Source organism: Cervus canadensis, chromosome 8 (genome assembly GCF_019320065.1).
Source record: "Cervus canadensis isolate Bull #8, Minnesota chromosome 8, ASM1932006v1, whole genome shotgun sequence".
NCBI lineage: Eukaryota > Metazoa > Chordata > Mammalia > Artiodactyla > Cervidae > Cervus > Cervus canadensis.
This window is the reverse complement of record NC_057393.1, coordinates 15,705,866-15,722,963: the sequence shown is the minus strand read 5'-3', so window position 1 is coordinate 15,722,963 and position 17,098 is coordinate 15,705,866. Positions and strand designations below refer to the sequence as shown.

The following is a 17,098-nucleotide window of genomic DNA, read 5'->3' as shown; positions in this document are numbered from 1 at the left end:
AAAAATGTATATTCTCCATTTTCATAGTCTATGGCATATTGTACTTCATACATATTGACCACATGTATATACATTGTAACTGAATTATTTCTTAATTTACACATTGGCATATACAGGGATTCTCAACTTCAGTACAACTGATGTTTTGGATTGAATAATTCTTTGTCACTGGGGGCAGTCCTGTGCATTTCAGGATACTTAGTAGCATCCCTGGCTGTACTCACTAGAGTATGGTTGTCCTTCTTTCCCAGTGTGATAATCAGACATATATCTTGTTGTTCAGCTTCTAAGTCATGTCCAACTCTTTGCAATCCCATGGACTATAGCACGCAAGGCTTCCCTGTCCTTTACCATCTCCTGGAGTTTGCTCAAACTCATGTCCATTGAGTCGGTGATGCCATCCAACCATCTCATCTTCTGCCGTCCCCTTATCATCCTGCCTGCAGTCTTTTCCAGTAGCAGGATCTTTTCCAGTAAGTCAGTGTTTCACATCAGGTGGCCACAAAATTGGAGCTTCAGCTTCAGCACCAGTCCTTTCAATGAATATTCAGGACGAATTTCCTTTCGGATTGACTAGTTTGATCTTGCTGTCAGAGTCTTCTCCAAAACTGCAGTTCAAAAGCAATACGTATCTAGATGTTTTTAAATGTCCCAGGTCTGGGGCAGGTGCAGAGGGGAAAGAGCTAGATCGCCTTCAGTTCAGAACTATAGGAATATTCTCAGATATAAGATAGTTGCTGGTAATTTAAAATGAATAAACGTGTGATCTTTAAATTTATAAAATTGTCAAAATTTATAACTCAGTAGCAATACTAGATAGATTTATTGCTATGTAAAACCAACAGAATTGTAAAGTTACATTCCTTCTGACAGAGAAAATCTGAGAGATAGACCATACTGTATCTGAAGGAGTATAAATAATTTTTTCCACCCATATACTTTGATTTTACTTGAGAATGCTTTAAAAATTTCTAATTTGCCCCTTTTTTCTTGAATTTATACCAAGGCAAAGTGATTACTTAAATATATTTTAAAATATTCTACATATTCTTTTATTATTTCATGATATATTGCAAGTGTTTAAAGCTAAATTTATTTGTGTTTTATTTTCTAGTTGTTTTTTATCTTTATTATTGGTGGCTGCTGTGGTATGGAAGATCAAGCAAACATGTTGGGCTTCTCGGCGGAGAGAGGTAATAGTAATATTACTTAATGTTTTATTTAAAGATTCAGACAAACATACGGATCTCTAGTGCTTAATTGACATGCTCCTTTCAAATAGAATTTTTCAAATCAATTTCATTTATTAAGATTGAACAAGTCAATGTAGCATTTTTTAAGCTTTAGAGCAAAATTTGCCACTGTCATTTTAAATCCATATCTGTAGAAGCATTGTTTAGTTGAAAGCAGTTTTTTTTAAATAGTGTTAGAATTTATAGTGAACACAAATATTAGTTTTGTTGATTAAATAACCTTCAATCACTTTAATTTAGGTAATCACATTATAAAAACAAATTATTTTTATAACTCTTACAATTTAAAGGAATATTCTGGGCAATAAATATTAATTTTTTGGTTTGTATCTCATAGAATTTTTTGATAATCAAATTTTTTCCATTTCATGGGTATCTGATAATCCAAGTATGTCTGTCTTGCCCCTTAACATGATACATTACTATAGCAGAATTAATCATGTGTATCTGTTATAATCTTAAAATTGATAAAAAATGTAATAGTCTTATGGAACAATAGCTGATGATATAAATATATTATACAAATATAGTTTCTTAACTTTGTATATATTAGTTAATTGAAAGAGCAAAGAAATATAATAATATGAGGACCCTATGTGTACAGTAGATTTATTGTTCTATGCTTTATATAATGGAAAAACAAGTTACTGTTTTTATTAATATTATTTTAGTCTATTACTATTAATATTAGTATTATTAGCTTTCTATTTGCTGTTGCATTGCCCAGTATATTTTTATATGTTTAATTTTGTGCAGTGATGTATAGCAAAGATATAATTGCTTACCTACTTATTTTCACATATTGAAAGATTATGTTTAAAAACAATCCAGAATATTCCAAATTATAGAATTAGTAAATAATATGAGTTCTTCTTAATTATTCTGTTTTCAAATATCCAGTGCCTACCTGTGTTTGCAAACTTGAAACCACTTCCCTGCATATAAATTTCTGATCCTAATTCCCTCCACCTTTCTGATTTTCTGCATATGGTCAGTGCAGTGTCAGTGAGAATTTACTTGGTATGATGCTATGATAAAAAGTAATCCAATTTAAAAGGCGTTTTTAAAATGTATATATATAAATATTTTGCAAAAAGAGTTCTGTGTAGAAATCAGGAATCTATACATGCTAGGCAATTTGTTAAGGTAAAAATAGAGAGATTCAGGAAGGGTAAAACAAATGAAAAGTGAAGCAGTTTGAAGACTTTCCATAATGGAAGAGAACAAGTGACATTTTACGCCTCTATTCATTAAAAAATAGGTCAGGAGCAATCAGGGAAACTGGGTTCATACTTCATTATGGTTAGCAATGTTTAAATATCTGATTTCTACAGTTTATAAAATATAACTATATAAATATAGTATTGTGGAAAGATCAGTGTACAACTCTGTCATTAACTAGCTGTGTAAGTGGTCTAATTGAATTTGCTTTCCTCTCAAGAGATTGTATTGCACTATATAGCTTAATCTCAGTTAGAGGTTCCTAGAACTGTAGGAATGTTTATATTTAATGACTAAAGTTTATAAGCTATTAAATATTTGAGAAAAATGATGGGAATTGTTCATTTAATTATGAAACTTTCACACTTTTCAAAACGACAAATTATTTTTGGTTAAGCTATGACCTCAGTATAGTAATGTTCACTGCATATTATCGGATGCTCCAGCAAACTGAAATTGCTTTAATTTTTAAAATACAGATATATAAAGATTTTTTAAATTTTAAATAAAAAAATATAAATATATTTAATTTTTGACTGGCAGTCAAAATCTTTCAAAGTATGTGTTACACATTTGAGAATGAAGGAAAACTAGGAAGGATGAACTAGGTTAGGGACCTCTGGACCTGTTCTGATCTGTGGTTTTAAATGTTATTGTGTCCTCTTGATAATCCACAATTTACTGTCCTTCTTTCCAAATCTTCTAGGTGATAAGTCTTTTTAGAGTATAATAATATTTGCATTTAATTTGCTACCTCTACAAAAATTTAAAAATCTGTCCTGTTGAAGGGTCATGTCATGTTACAATATCATATGTTAAGAAATATTATGAGGAATTTTATCATTTATAATTTTATTAAGTCTTTTAAATATAAAATTCCAAATGTCTTAGGAACCACTCATATGCTGATGTCCAAAGTTAAGATGACATTATTTTGATGACTACCAGACATCTATTTAATTAGTAATTTTTTAATTATTAAAAGATTGTCATTTTGATTTTAGAGACCCAAAGACTTTTAACTACACAGTGGTAACAAATGTGATAATTCCATTTATAGACTTTCTGTAAATGGAGGTTAAAATGTATTTTTATCTGTCTTTATTCAGTCATACCTAATAGATTAACACTAACATTCCCAAAAGGAAAAGACCTCAATATTTTTTCTTTACATGGAGATGTTGCTTTCTCTAAAGCATTAAGACATTATTATAAACTGCAAAGATCTCTGTGAACAGTAGAAGGACAATTTATCTGTAACAGTAAATGAAGGTCATGTAAAAGGTTCTTCCTTTTTAGTATTTCTATAATTTTGTTACAGAAATTGTGTTATTTGATTGTCTGAATATAAGGACTGTTTTAAAATGAGTATTATCTTTGAATATTTTAAAAATATATTGTGTTAATTAAACCAGACATACTCCTGGTTTATTTTTAGCTCTTTGAAACTTTGGGTCTCATAAACACACACATAGAATTTTGTGTTATAATTTTAATATCAGAAGCCCATTAATAATTTCCTGCCTTCAAATAATACCTCTTGGAATTCAGGGGCTCTTAAAAACACAAAAATGAAACTATAAAGGACCTTAATTTTAATGTTACCTCTTCATATAAGAGCTCAAAACTCATTTCTGTGACAACTCCATTAAAAACATGAAACTTTTGTGTGTATGTGTATGTGGGGGTGCTATGCTAATGAATGGATACGGTAAGTGGATATTGATCAGTGGAAATACCATTATATATGAGAAGAATTAGTTCATTTTTATGGCTTATGCTTGTTACGTAGGTCTTGAAAACCTTCATTTTCAGTGGCATATTTAATTTTAGATAGTCATTACATTACAAAAACATTTGTTACGACCAAGTATATGTTCAAAGGAGACTTTTAAAATAGCATTGCTGTACTTAATAATTTTCATGCGTCAACTGAAATTTGAGATTTGAATAGGTATCAAAAGGCACACACTCATTAAAATGTTATGATTACTCCTTGCAATAAAGAAATCTCTTATATTTGACTAACATAAGTGAAACTATTGTGCATATCTTAATAGTTAGAAGAAGTTAATTTTTTCAGTTGACACATTTATTCCCATTTATTTTGGGTGGTTTAACTGTATTATGCCTCCATTAAAATCTAACTGAAATATCTATGGAATAATAGATCCCATAAGCAAAGGTAAGGTTATGTTTAATCAACTTCATATTTCTAGTGGGTTTGTGTATTTGAATGATTACATTTCTTATACCAGGAGCTTTTATTTCTTTAATTCTCTTTACTGTTCTTTAAAGAATAAAAACATATTATTAGAGATCATTATCACATTATTTGCTTATCTTTCATAGCATGGTAATGCATCTCTAATGCTTGAAAATCAATAAGAACAATATTGGGGATAAGACAGTGTTCACTGAGTAACTGATCTTGTGTTCATGTTGCTCTGTTTTCCTACACATTTCACAATTGCACAGCATAGAGCCTAAATTATAATTTAACATAATCTATCTGAAATTTGAGTTAGAAATAATAAACTAAAACTCATAAATAGAATCTAGTAGCTCTGAGTAACAAACTACTTCTCTTGAGGCAAGCACATTACCCAGAGAAGAATTAATATCATTGTTATACTTTACTAAAGACATGTCATGAGTAAATAATTTGTGATAAAATCATCTCTGAGAGGGTAAATTTGCAGTAAATGTGTTCTCATCTCAATATTATTAATGCAATGAATCAATGTTTACAAAGTAAGTTGCTCTACCTCTTTGGAAATACATCCAATTTATTTAGGGAGAGGAGAGTGGACGTAGAGTGAAGAAAGTAATGAGAAAATATTATTTTGGGTGAGAAATTTAAAATTAATTAGTTAGGTACTATACAAAGCTTCTTATAGAATTTCTTGGTATTTTAAGAATTTGCATTTTACTTTTAATAGTCAAAGATTCCAGTATCTAGATAAAGCTTTCTGTGAAACATGTTCCTTTGTCAAAAAAGCAAGAAGTTTTAAAATCATTATTATGATTATGAGCTCATGTAACGTCTATCCCTGCAGTTAATGGCCTTAGTATTACCTTATATTTGCTTAACATTTACTCTAACACTATGATACAATTCAATCATTATTTGAGGTAAGAGAAAGAAAGACCATTGCCAACTAATTATGGTTCTCTTGCCACTAAGAGTATTTGTTTTATACTTTATTCAAAGGACTCTTAAATAATTACTTAGATATAGATTTCATTATATATCATCACATATATACATTGAACGGAAAATAGAAGCAAAATAAAGTGGTTAAGCTATTACCAAAACTTGTTCACATTCATAGTTCAGTTTTTCATAAATCACTTTTTAACTTAAGGAAAAACGTTTTGTTTATTTCACATAATATTATTGACTAGAATAATCAAGTTTGTGTCTGCACAAGCAACGACAACTGTATCATAACTGCCATCTGGCCAGTATTGGTTGTTCAGTTTCATTGATTGTAAGACACATCAGAGTTGAGAGATATTAAAATGTGAAAACAATGTCTTAGAGTCAATAGAATATGGTAGGGCCTACTTTATAAGGTTTACCGTACTAAACAAGTTAATATGTGCTGAATACCTCACTGCCTGTTACTTACCAGACTACAGCAAAAGTTAGCTATGGTTGTTGATATGTAAAATAAATAATGACTAGTGTTATATTATGCATTTGTATTAGCTCCTGTATATCTAGGATTATTTTCCTCTTCCATATCCACTTTGACACAGGGGTTCTCAATCTAGCAGGTACTTTGGAATCACCTGTAGATCTTAAAAAATATATTTATGTATCCCTGAGTGTCACTCCAGTACTCCACTGCCACCTGATTCATAAATCAAAATTTCTTTGAGTCTCAGCCTGATGTATCCATTTTTAAGCCCATAATTGATTATAATATGCACCATTAGTACTGAAACTGCTTTGACTTCTCCTCTTAGAGAGATAGAAAAACATTGAAGGGTTTTCCACAGAGGAGTTAAGTGATTTGAGTTAACAGGATGTGCTTTTAAACTGATAGTACCACTGCTGTGTTGAGACTAAATTATAGACAGACCCTTCAGACACAGGGAGACTGGTAAGTAGGTTATTACCATACCTTGTGAGAGATGATGATGGCTCAGATCAAGAGGTGGCAGAGTATGTGACAAGAAGTGATTGGATTATGAGTACTTCTTGAAGGTAATAACTGGATTAGATGAATGGGGTGGTATGAGAATGAAATAAACCAAGCATGACTTCAAAAGATTATAAAAACAAGTGTGACTTCAAGGTTTTTGTATGAGCAACTGTAAAGATAAAGTTGCCATCAACTGAGATGGAGTTGATTGCAAGTAAAATTGGTTTGATGATATGAGTTTATTTTTTCGTGTTAAGTTTGACAGTTCGGTTTTACATGTTACATTGGATATATAATTAGACAAGTCAAGGAAGCAGAAGTTGATTCTGGATGAGGAAATAGATCTGGACAGGAGAGATAAATTTGGGAATCTCAGAATATAGATACAGAGAGCATTTAAAACCATGAGTCTGGATGATATCACCGAGAGAGGGGAGTTTAAGCCCTGAGGCATACAAATATATTGTTATAAACTGACTGTGTTCACTCACGGATTCATATTTGAGGTCCTGAACCCCAACATGAGGGTATTTGGAGGGTAGGTCTTTGAAAGATGAGGTTGGTACAGTTGTGATGGGATTAGTGCCCTTATGAAAAAGAAAGAGACACAAGAGCACTATCTTCCTGCTAGTACACAAAGTCTGTTATACCTTTCTAGCACCCTCTTCACGAAATAGATGGGTTAATCAAGAGAGATATGAGCCACTCTTCCTACCAGCAGCTCTGGAGCAGTAGCATAGAAATTTTGCCTAGGATGAGAAGTGGTTGTAAGAACGGAGACCTTAAAAATGTCCCTTTAAGTGAACTGAATTCATTTGGAACAAATTATAGGTAAATTCAACCCTAAAGCTTCTCTTGAAAACAGTGGAGATTTGGTGGTAATCAATAGGGGAGACTAATTTCTCCATGAGACCAACAAGCTAAATCACAAATCAGCTAGAAGGTTTACTAGAAAGATCCAGGGCTATATAACATGACAAATATCCCTCCTCGGGTTGTAGAAAACATGAAAGCACTGGTCTCAAATATTATCCCTGCATGCATGCTCGGTCACTTCAGTCATGTTCGACTCTTTTCAGCCCTATGAACTGTAGCCCACCAGGCTCCTCTGTCCATGGGCTTCTCCAGGCAAGAATACTAGAGTGGGTTTCCATGCCCTCCTCCAGGGGTCTTCCCAACCCACAGATAGAACCCATGGCTCCTGTACTGCAGGCTGATTCTTTACCCACTGAGCCACCAGGGAAGCCGTTTTCCCTACAGTGGGCCCCAAATTAAGTGGATGAGATTACAAAGCAATTTAAGCCCTAGAGGATTATCAGAAGCAAAATCCGGCATTAATTCATGAGGCCCACAGCTGAGTGTAATATCAAAGACACAGTAGGTAGCTAAACAGAAAGATCTAGAAAGAAGCAGTCAAAGAGAGCCCTGATCAAACCACTGTCATCTCAGGTGACTGTGCACAGGCCCAAAGCTCCAGTCTCTTTGGAGCAAGGTCACAGGTTGCACTGCAGAGAAAACAGACTTCATTGAAATAGCCCAACATTGTTACTGCACAAACAAGCATGTAAAAACATCAAGTGTTGGGTATGTTGGGTGGGGGGTGGGAAGAGAATCACTATCCAGAGTTGCTGCAATCTATTACCTAAAATGTCAGTGTTTTTCAACAAAAAATTATCAGCCGTGCAAAGAAAGATGGCTTTGCAGTGCATACACAGGACAAATAGCAGGCAACAGAGCCTGCTTGTTAGAGAACTCTGCAGTTAAATGTAAATTTCACTGACAAAGACTTCAGAGCAGCCAATGTAAATGTGTCCACAGAACCAGGGAAACGGTGATTAAAGAAGGACAGGAAAGGAGGATGAAAATACCTCACTGAATAGAGAATACCAATAACAAGACATAGTTATAAAAATAAAGAGAACCTAATGGAAAATCAGAATTGAAAAATACTGATTGGACCTATGCAAAATTATAAGCTTTTGCTCTGAAAAGAAAACCATAAACAAAACAAAAAACTATTCTACAGATTAGGGGGAAATATATGCAAATAATATGAACCACAAAGGCTTAATTTCCAAAATATATAAGTAGTCCATGCAGCTCAATAACAATAACAAATAAAACAGCCCAATCAAAAAGTGAGTAAAAGACCTAAACAGACATTTCTCCAAAGAAGACATATAGATGACCAAAAGACACATGAAAACATGTTCAACATCACTAATTATTAAGGAAATGAAAATCAAAACTACAATGAGGTACTACCTCACACCAGTCAGAATGGCCATTATTTTAAAAACATATAAATAGCAAATGCTGGAAAGGGTGTAGGTAAAAGGGAACCCTCCTACACTGTGGATTGGAATGTAAATTGGTGCAACCATTATGGAGAACAGTATGGAGGTTCCTTAAAAATCTAAAAATAGAGCTACCATATGATCCAGCAGTCCCACTCCTATGCATGTATCTGAAGAAAACTATAATTCAAAAATATACACGTGTCCCTGTGTTCATAGCAGCAATTTTTACAATAGTCAGACAACCTTAATATCCATCGACAGATGAATGGTTATAGACAATATGGTATACATACACAGTGTAATATTACTCAGCATAAAAAGGAATGAAATAATGCCCTTTGCAGCAACATAGATGGACCTAGAGATTTTCATACTCAGTGAGGTAAGTCAGAGAAAGACAAATAACATATGATAGCAATTATATGTGGAATCCAAAATATGACACAAGTGAGCTTATTTATGAAACAGAAATAGACTCACAGACATAGAAAACAAACTTGTAGTTACCAGAGGGTTTGGGGGAGGGATAAATTAGGAATTTGAGATTCACAGATACAAACTACTACATATTAGTATAAAATAGATAAACAATAAGGTCTTACTGTATAGCACAGGGAAATATATTCAGTATCCTGCAATAAGCCATAATAGAAAAGAATATGAAGCAAAACAAGCAAAATATCTTGAGAGGAATGAAAATGAAAACATGATATTCTGAAACTTATGGGACAAGCTGAAGCAGTGCTCAGTGGAAAATATATAGCTGCACATGCAGATGTTAAAAAGAAAAAAAATTGAATCAGTAGCCTAACATTCCACGTTAAAGTACTTAGAAAAGAAGAACAAACTAAATATATAGGTAGCAGAAAATGAAGGAAGTAATAAAAACTAGAGGAAAAGTTAATGAAATCGAGAACGAAAAAAGAAATAGAAAATCAGTGAAAACAAAAATTGGTTCTTTGGAGGATCAGCAAAATTGACAATAAAGCTCACTAACCAAGAATAAAAGAAGATTCAAGTCACTAAAATTGGACATGAAAGAGGCAATATTATTACTGACCTCCTAGAAATAAAAAGGCATCCAAAGGTCCATTGTGAACGTCTGTATGCCAACAAACTGGATAATTTTGCTGAAATGGAAAACTCCTAGACATGGAAAAACTGTCAAAACTAATTCATTGAAGACATATAAAATCTGAATCATGTAACAAACAGAAGGATTGCAATAGTAAATTAAAAATTTCCCACTAGGTAGATCAATGTCCTGTCTGCAACCAGCACATATAGTGCCCAGGCCTTTCTTTCTAACACAATTTTCAGATGAAAGAAACCCGGGTGTTTTCGAGAATTGGCCAGTTGTAGGACTGGGACAGGGAATATAAAAATTGAGTTTGGAGTTTTTTGTAGTGCCAAAATATTAGGAATTGTTCAAACACACACACCCACACCCACAGAAACAATACAATGATGTGAGTCAAAAGGACAAAGGGACAGTAGAGCCACCAGCAACAATTCCCATGATCATGCAGGAACAATTTGAGCAGTAATGTTTCATTATAACCAGGTATATAAAATAAATATTAATGAGTCCACACTGATAAAAAGTTATTAAATAAATTAATAAATGGGGCAGAACTGATGTTGTCCCTTTAAGAAGAATGAAAAATAATTTTATGTAGGTACTTTGCCCCTAAGTGGAGCTTAACTGCATACTCCTTAAGTGTGAGATAAACATAGTGACTCCTTGCAAAGAACACATTAAGGAATAGGGTAAAAATGGTAGAACTGAATCACATTACAGCAGAGAATTCTGGCAGACACTCCCTTAACCAGGTGGTCAAGGTCAACATCAACAAAGATTTGTCATGGTGATGTGTGCTACGTGCTAAGTCACTTTGGTCGTGTCCGACTCTTTGCGACCCTCTGGACTGTAGCCCTCCTGTCAGGGGGACGGTATGTAACTCTGATATGATATGGCAAGAAATGTTCTTTATCTCTGTGGTCTTCCTCCTCAAAACCTATATCTCTAATCTGATCATGAGTGAAACATTAGGTCAGTCCTAGTTGAGGAACAATACTTGATTCTAAAAAAATAATTAGTACTCATCAAACCCTTAGGAGACACAACTATTAAATGTAATGTGATCTCCTAGAAAGGATCTTGAAACATCAAAAAAGATACTGGTTTAGAAAGGAAGAGACCTGAATGGTCTCTTTATTTAATGGACTTTAGCTAATAATTATTAACTAAATAACTAAGTATTAACTAAATAATAACTAATAATAATTATTAACTAAATATTTACTTAATGGACTTTAGCTAGTAATTATTAACTAAATAAATATTGGTTCATTAATTGTCACAAATATACCATACTAATGCAAACTGATGCTAATGAGAGAAACTGGGTATGGGACATACTGAAACTCTCTGGGAAAAAATCTTTGCAATTTTTCTATAAATCTAAAACTATTACAAAATGAAGTTTAGTTTTTAAAAATTTTCACAAATTTCACAAAAATCTAGGTTCAGATGGCTTACCTGGTGAATCCTATAAAACATTTAAAGAACCAGTACCAATCCTTTACAAGCTCTTCCAAAAACCAGAATGGGAAGGAACACTTCCTAACCCAGTTTGTGAGACCAATATTATCCTAATACACGGATGCAGACTACAGCATCACAGGACAAGCACAGACTAATATCCATTGTGATCCTCAAGATCATGCTAACAAACTGATACCAACAACACAAAGAATTATATTCTATGGCTAGGGGGGACTTATCGCATGGATGCAAGACTGGTTCGGCATCTGAAAATCAGACAATACAATACACCAAATAAAGAAAATTAAAGACATTGATCACATGAGAATTTCAGTAGAGGGTCGAAAAAGCCAAACCCTATATTAGAAAAAAATGAAGTAGTGATAGATGCTACAACAGTAGATGAACCTTGATAGCATTAGGCAAATCTGTAGAGACAAAATAATTTCATGGTTGCCTTGGGCTGTGAGGTCACTGGTTTTTGAGGAGCAGGAGTGGCAGCTGAATAGCAAGTGATTACTAATAGGTATAGAGTTTCTTTTTGTGTCATTGGAAATATTTAAAATTAGATTGATGTTGGTTGTTGCACAGCTCTGTGACTATACTAAGTACCATTTAATTTATACTTTAAATGGGTTAATTGTATTGTATATGAATATCTCAAAATAGCTGTTAGCAAAGGAGGAGGTGTGATAGGAGAAGGAAGCAAGAACTTAAAATACAAAGTGTAGATAATTATTTTTTAAAAAACTGTTTATTTTGTATTGGAGTACCCAAAATCACTGCAGATAGTGATTGCAGCCATGAAATTAAAAGACGCTTACTCCTTGGAAGGAAAGTTACGACCAACCTAGATAGCATATTAAAAAGCAGAGACATTACTTTGCCAACAAAGGTCTGTCGTGTCAAGGCCATGGTTCTTCCAGTGGTCATGTATGGATGGGAGAGTTGGACTGTGAAGAAAGCTGAGCGCTGAAGAATTGATGCTTTTGAACTGTGGTGTTGGAGAAGACTCTTGAGAGTCCCTTGGACTGCAAGGAGATCCAAGCAGTCCATCCTAAAGGAGATCAGTCCTGGGTGTTCATTGCAAGGACTGATGCTGAAGCTGAAACTCCAATATTTTGGCCACCTCATGCAAAAGACTTGACTCATTGGAAAAGACCCTGATGCTGGGAGGGATTGGGGGCAGGAGGAGAAGGGGATGACAGAGGATGAGATGGCTGGATGGCATCACCGACTCAATGGACATGAGTTTGAGTAAACTCCAGGAGTTGGTGATGGACAGGGAGGCCTGGCGTGCTGCGATTCATGGGGTTGCAAAGAGTTGGACACGACTGAGCGGCTGAACTGAACTGATAGCCGATTTACAATGTTGTGATAGTTTCAGGTTAATAGACTCAGCCACACATATACATGTATCCATTCTCCCCCAACCCCACTCCCAATCCAGGGTGCCATATAATATTGAGTAGAGTTCATTGTGATATACAGTAGGTCTTTGTTGGTTATTCATTTTAAATATAGCAGTGTGTACATGAAGAGGGTTTTGGCTTCAGTTGGACTTTTGTGCCTGTAAAGTGTATATATTTTACACTCGTGAATTTTATTCTGGGGGAATTTATGTTCAGTGCATCAGGCTAAAGCTAATCCTTCTACTTGTACACTCTATGATCGTCATTAAATCACACAGATAAGGTAACCATATAGTTGATTGAACTTAATTGAACTTAAAAAAAAAAGCCACATATTTAAACTGGTTGTTTAATTTTGGTATTGTATAACATAAATGATTTGCTGCCTGCTGCATAGCATGGAGTTACACAGAGTCTGACAGGATTTAACAATGAACGCAACAACAATGTAAATGGAGTCTTCATTAATATAATAAGTAGAGCAAAGTAAGTAAATTACATTTTATATTTGAAATCCAAGATCGATGCTTCTTATTTACTATCATATACTTGGGTCAGTATTAGAGGGAACAAACTAAAATAGAAATCCACTTTTGTTTTGTATTTACACCTACTAGGTGACTAGGATTCCCTAATAGCTCAGTTGGCAAAGAATCCGTCTGCAATGCAGGAGACCCTGGTTTGATTCCCGGGTCAGGAAGATTTGTTCCAGTATTCTTAGGCTTCCCTTGTGGCTCAGCTGGTAAAGAATCTGCCTGCAGTGTTGGAGACCTGGGTTTGATCCCTGGGTTGGGAAAATCACCTGGAGAAGGGAAAGGCTACCCACTCCAATATTCTGGCCTGGAGAATTCCATGGACTCTGTTCCATGACTGAATTCCATGGACTGTAAAGTCCATGGGGTCACAAAGAGTCAGACACAACTGAGTGACTTGCACTTTCACTTTCAGGTGACTAGGATGGGCTTCCCTGATAGCTCAGTTAGTAAAGAATTGGCCTGCAATGCAGGAGACCCTAGTTCAGTTCCTAGGTTGGGAAGATTTCCTGGAGAAGGGATAGGCTAGCCACTCCAGTATACTTGGGGTTCCCTTGTGGCTCAGCTGGTAAAGAATCTGCCTGCAATGCGGGAGACCTGAGTTTGATCCCTGGTTTGGGAAGATCCCCTGGAGAAGGGAAAGGTGACTAGGGACTCGTATGTTCCCTCTTACATAAAAATACCTGGTTACTAGAAGAATTTTTCTTTTATTAGAATTTGCATTGCCCTTGCTAAAATAATATATTTTGCAAAGCGGCAGTTTATGATCCTTTGTTTTCCATAAATTATTGTGGAATGATGGACATAGACTTTTTCTGCATTGTATTAAAAGTTGAGTGTGTAGGAGATAATGTTGCCATCTTTCCATATTATCATCATTCATATTTTTAAGATTCCTTAAAATAAGGAATTGTTCCATATAAGAGTATTCCATAATTTTCATGTCTGTGTTTGAGAATCCCTCTGCCTGGCTCCTGGGGCTTCTCAGGAGGCACTAGTGGTAAAGAACCCTCCTGCCAATGCAGGAGGCGGGTTGATCCCTGGGTCAGGAAGGTCCCCTGGAGGAGGGCACAGCAGCCCACTCCAGTATTCTTGCATGGAGAATACCATGGACAGAGGAGCCTGGTGGACTTCAGTCTATAGGGTCGCAGAGAGTCAAATGTGACTGAAGTGACTTACCCTGCATGCATACCCACCTCCTACTTCTTTCCTACACCCTCCCCCTTGCCACTGTACACTTTTTTGATAGCTGTTTACTATTAATACTTGGGCATTTATATATACATCTAAGCCTAATACATAATTAAGCAGTTTGTATAATTTTATGAGCTAAAATTTCTTCTCTTTGTGAACTTTAAAAATATATTTTACTGATTCTAATTAGAATCTGCTTTCAGCAAAACATTTATGTTCTGACTGAATATAGTTACTGTAATGCATTGTATATATAGTTACTGTAATGCATTACTTATAGCTTGTCCAAAATTAGTTTAGTTACCTAACAGCATATAGTTATCTCTGTCATGTGTTTAGTATTTTTATTTCAAAATGAAAGTGCTTTTATTAATAATATCAGCACCCTGAAGAATTGTTTTTTTCTAATAATTCAACTATGTTAAAAGGAACATGAAAACAATAAATTGAAACAATTGATATTTCGCACCCTCCATTTACAGTAATGGTTTACTGTAAATTGTTGTTGCTATTCAGTCACTAAGTTGTATTTAACTCTTTGCACCCCCATATATTGTAGCATGCCAGGCTTCCTGTCCTTCGCCATCTTCCAGAGTTTGCTCAAACTCATGTCTTGAGTCACTGATGCTATCTGTCTCATCTCCTGCCGCCCCCTTCCCCTTTTGCCTTCAGTCTTTCCCATCATTAGGCTCTTTTCCAATGAGTGGGCTCTTCGCATCAGGTGGCCAAAATATTGGAGCTTCAGCTTCAGCATCAGCCCTTCCAGTGAATATTCAGGGTTGATTTCCTTTTGGATTGACCTATTTGATCTTGCTGTCTAAAGGACTCTTAAGAGTCTTCTTCAGCACCACAATTCAAAAGCATCAATTCTTCGGTGCTCAGCCTTCCTTTTGGACCAACTCTCACATCCATACTTGGCTACGGGAAAAACCATAGCTTTGACTATATGGATCTTTATTGGCTAACTGATGTCTCTGCTTTTGAACACACTGTCTAGGTTTGTCATAGCCTTCCTTCCAAGGAGTAAGCTGTAAGGAAATTTAATTGCTGTAATGACCATCTGCAGTGAATTCAGAGCTCAGGAAAATAAGATAAAATCTATCACTGCTTCCACCTTTTCCCCATCTTTTTGCCATGACCAGATAATATGATCTTAGTTTTTTAGAATGTTAAGTTTCAAGCCAGCTTTTTCACTCTGCTCTTTCACCCTCATCAAGAGGCTCTTTAGTTCCTCTTCTCTTTGTGCCATTAGAGTAGTATCATGTGCATGTATAAAGTTTACTGTATTAGGGATTCTCAATCAAAGAGGACATTTCAAAATAGTGTGATTTGAAAATGTCTACCCTGATTGACTTTGATGTCCCCTTTAGAGAGGCAATTCTTTCTCATCCCCAAGAGTCATAGTTATACTGGAAATAATGCTAAATTGGCATTTAATGACATATACTGTCTTTATCAAGAAATTATCTGATATTCTTGCTATGTAGTATATTACATTTATTTATTTTAAAATTATTTTAATATCTGTGTAATTATGGTCTAATTTGGCTTGCCATTCACTGAAATATTCATATACTTTAATTGTGATATTTAGGTAAAACACTATTAGAATAGTATATTTAATGAACATGGTATTTGTAGAACTTGAATGAATCTAATATTGAAGTAGTTAGCTATTTTAGTATATTAATTAATTTGAGCCCAAAATCACTGTTACAGTATAACCAGTACCTTAATCAAGGGCAGACAGTCACAGCTAGATTCTTTATTCCCTAGCACATGCAAACTCAAACTCATTTGATTAGCTAAGGACAAGCATGAATTTTTCCCCTCCCTTTTTTTTCCCTAGACACATGTTTTTCATTTCTTTGGTAATTTATATTAATTTATATTAATTCTTTGCTAATTTATATTATATAAAATTATAGTCTAATAGCGGAAGAGAATATTAACAGTCACTCTCCTCTCTATTGCAAGTAAACATGGGCACATTGTTATCATATGAAACATTGTTTTTATTACCTTTACTTGTTTCTTTTTTAATATCTATTTTTAATAAGTGATGTATCTGTTTCAAATTCAGCATTTGCACCCTTATTCCCTAATCACTCAACTCTCTCCTTCCTAGAGCCAATCCATGTTACCAGGGCATTTTTGTTTTTTATTCTTTTGAAATTATTCAATGCATATACAAGTAACTGTGCACATACATCGCCCCCTTATGTTTTACTCTAATGATAGATAATACATATACCCTGTTTGGAAGATTTTAGCATTTAACTTTAAAATTCTGATAAATTCTTGTAATTCTTAGTTATTATTTAAAATAATATCTCATCTAATAGTGAGGAGTCAAAAGTGTGTAAACTGATATTTTCATGATATATCACATTTTGACCATTTAAAATTTTTTCCCTCTTTACTATTTATTTCTGCAGTGAAGTCATGGACTTAGACTATTCTTTCAAAGAGATTTTTGTAAG

General features: G+C 34.4%; 1 protein-coding gene across 3 annotated transcripts in view; it reads left to right on the top strand.

The window, feature by feature from the left end:
- The window catches only part of ATRNL1 (attractin like 1), a 740,683-nt gene that overhangs the window by 327,292 nt on the left and 396,293 nt on the right, over window positions 1–17,098 (top strand). For all 3 annotated transcript variants that reach the window (XM_043475348.1, XM_043475346.1, XM_043475347.1), the window contains one exon: window positions 1,115–1,193. In XM_043475348.1, coding sequence (XP_043331283.1) covers window positions 1,115–1,193 — 79 coding nt within the window. The remainder of the gene's footprint in view (window positions 1–1,114; window positions 1,194–17,098) is intronic.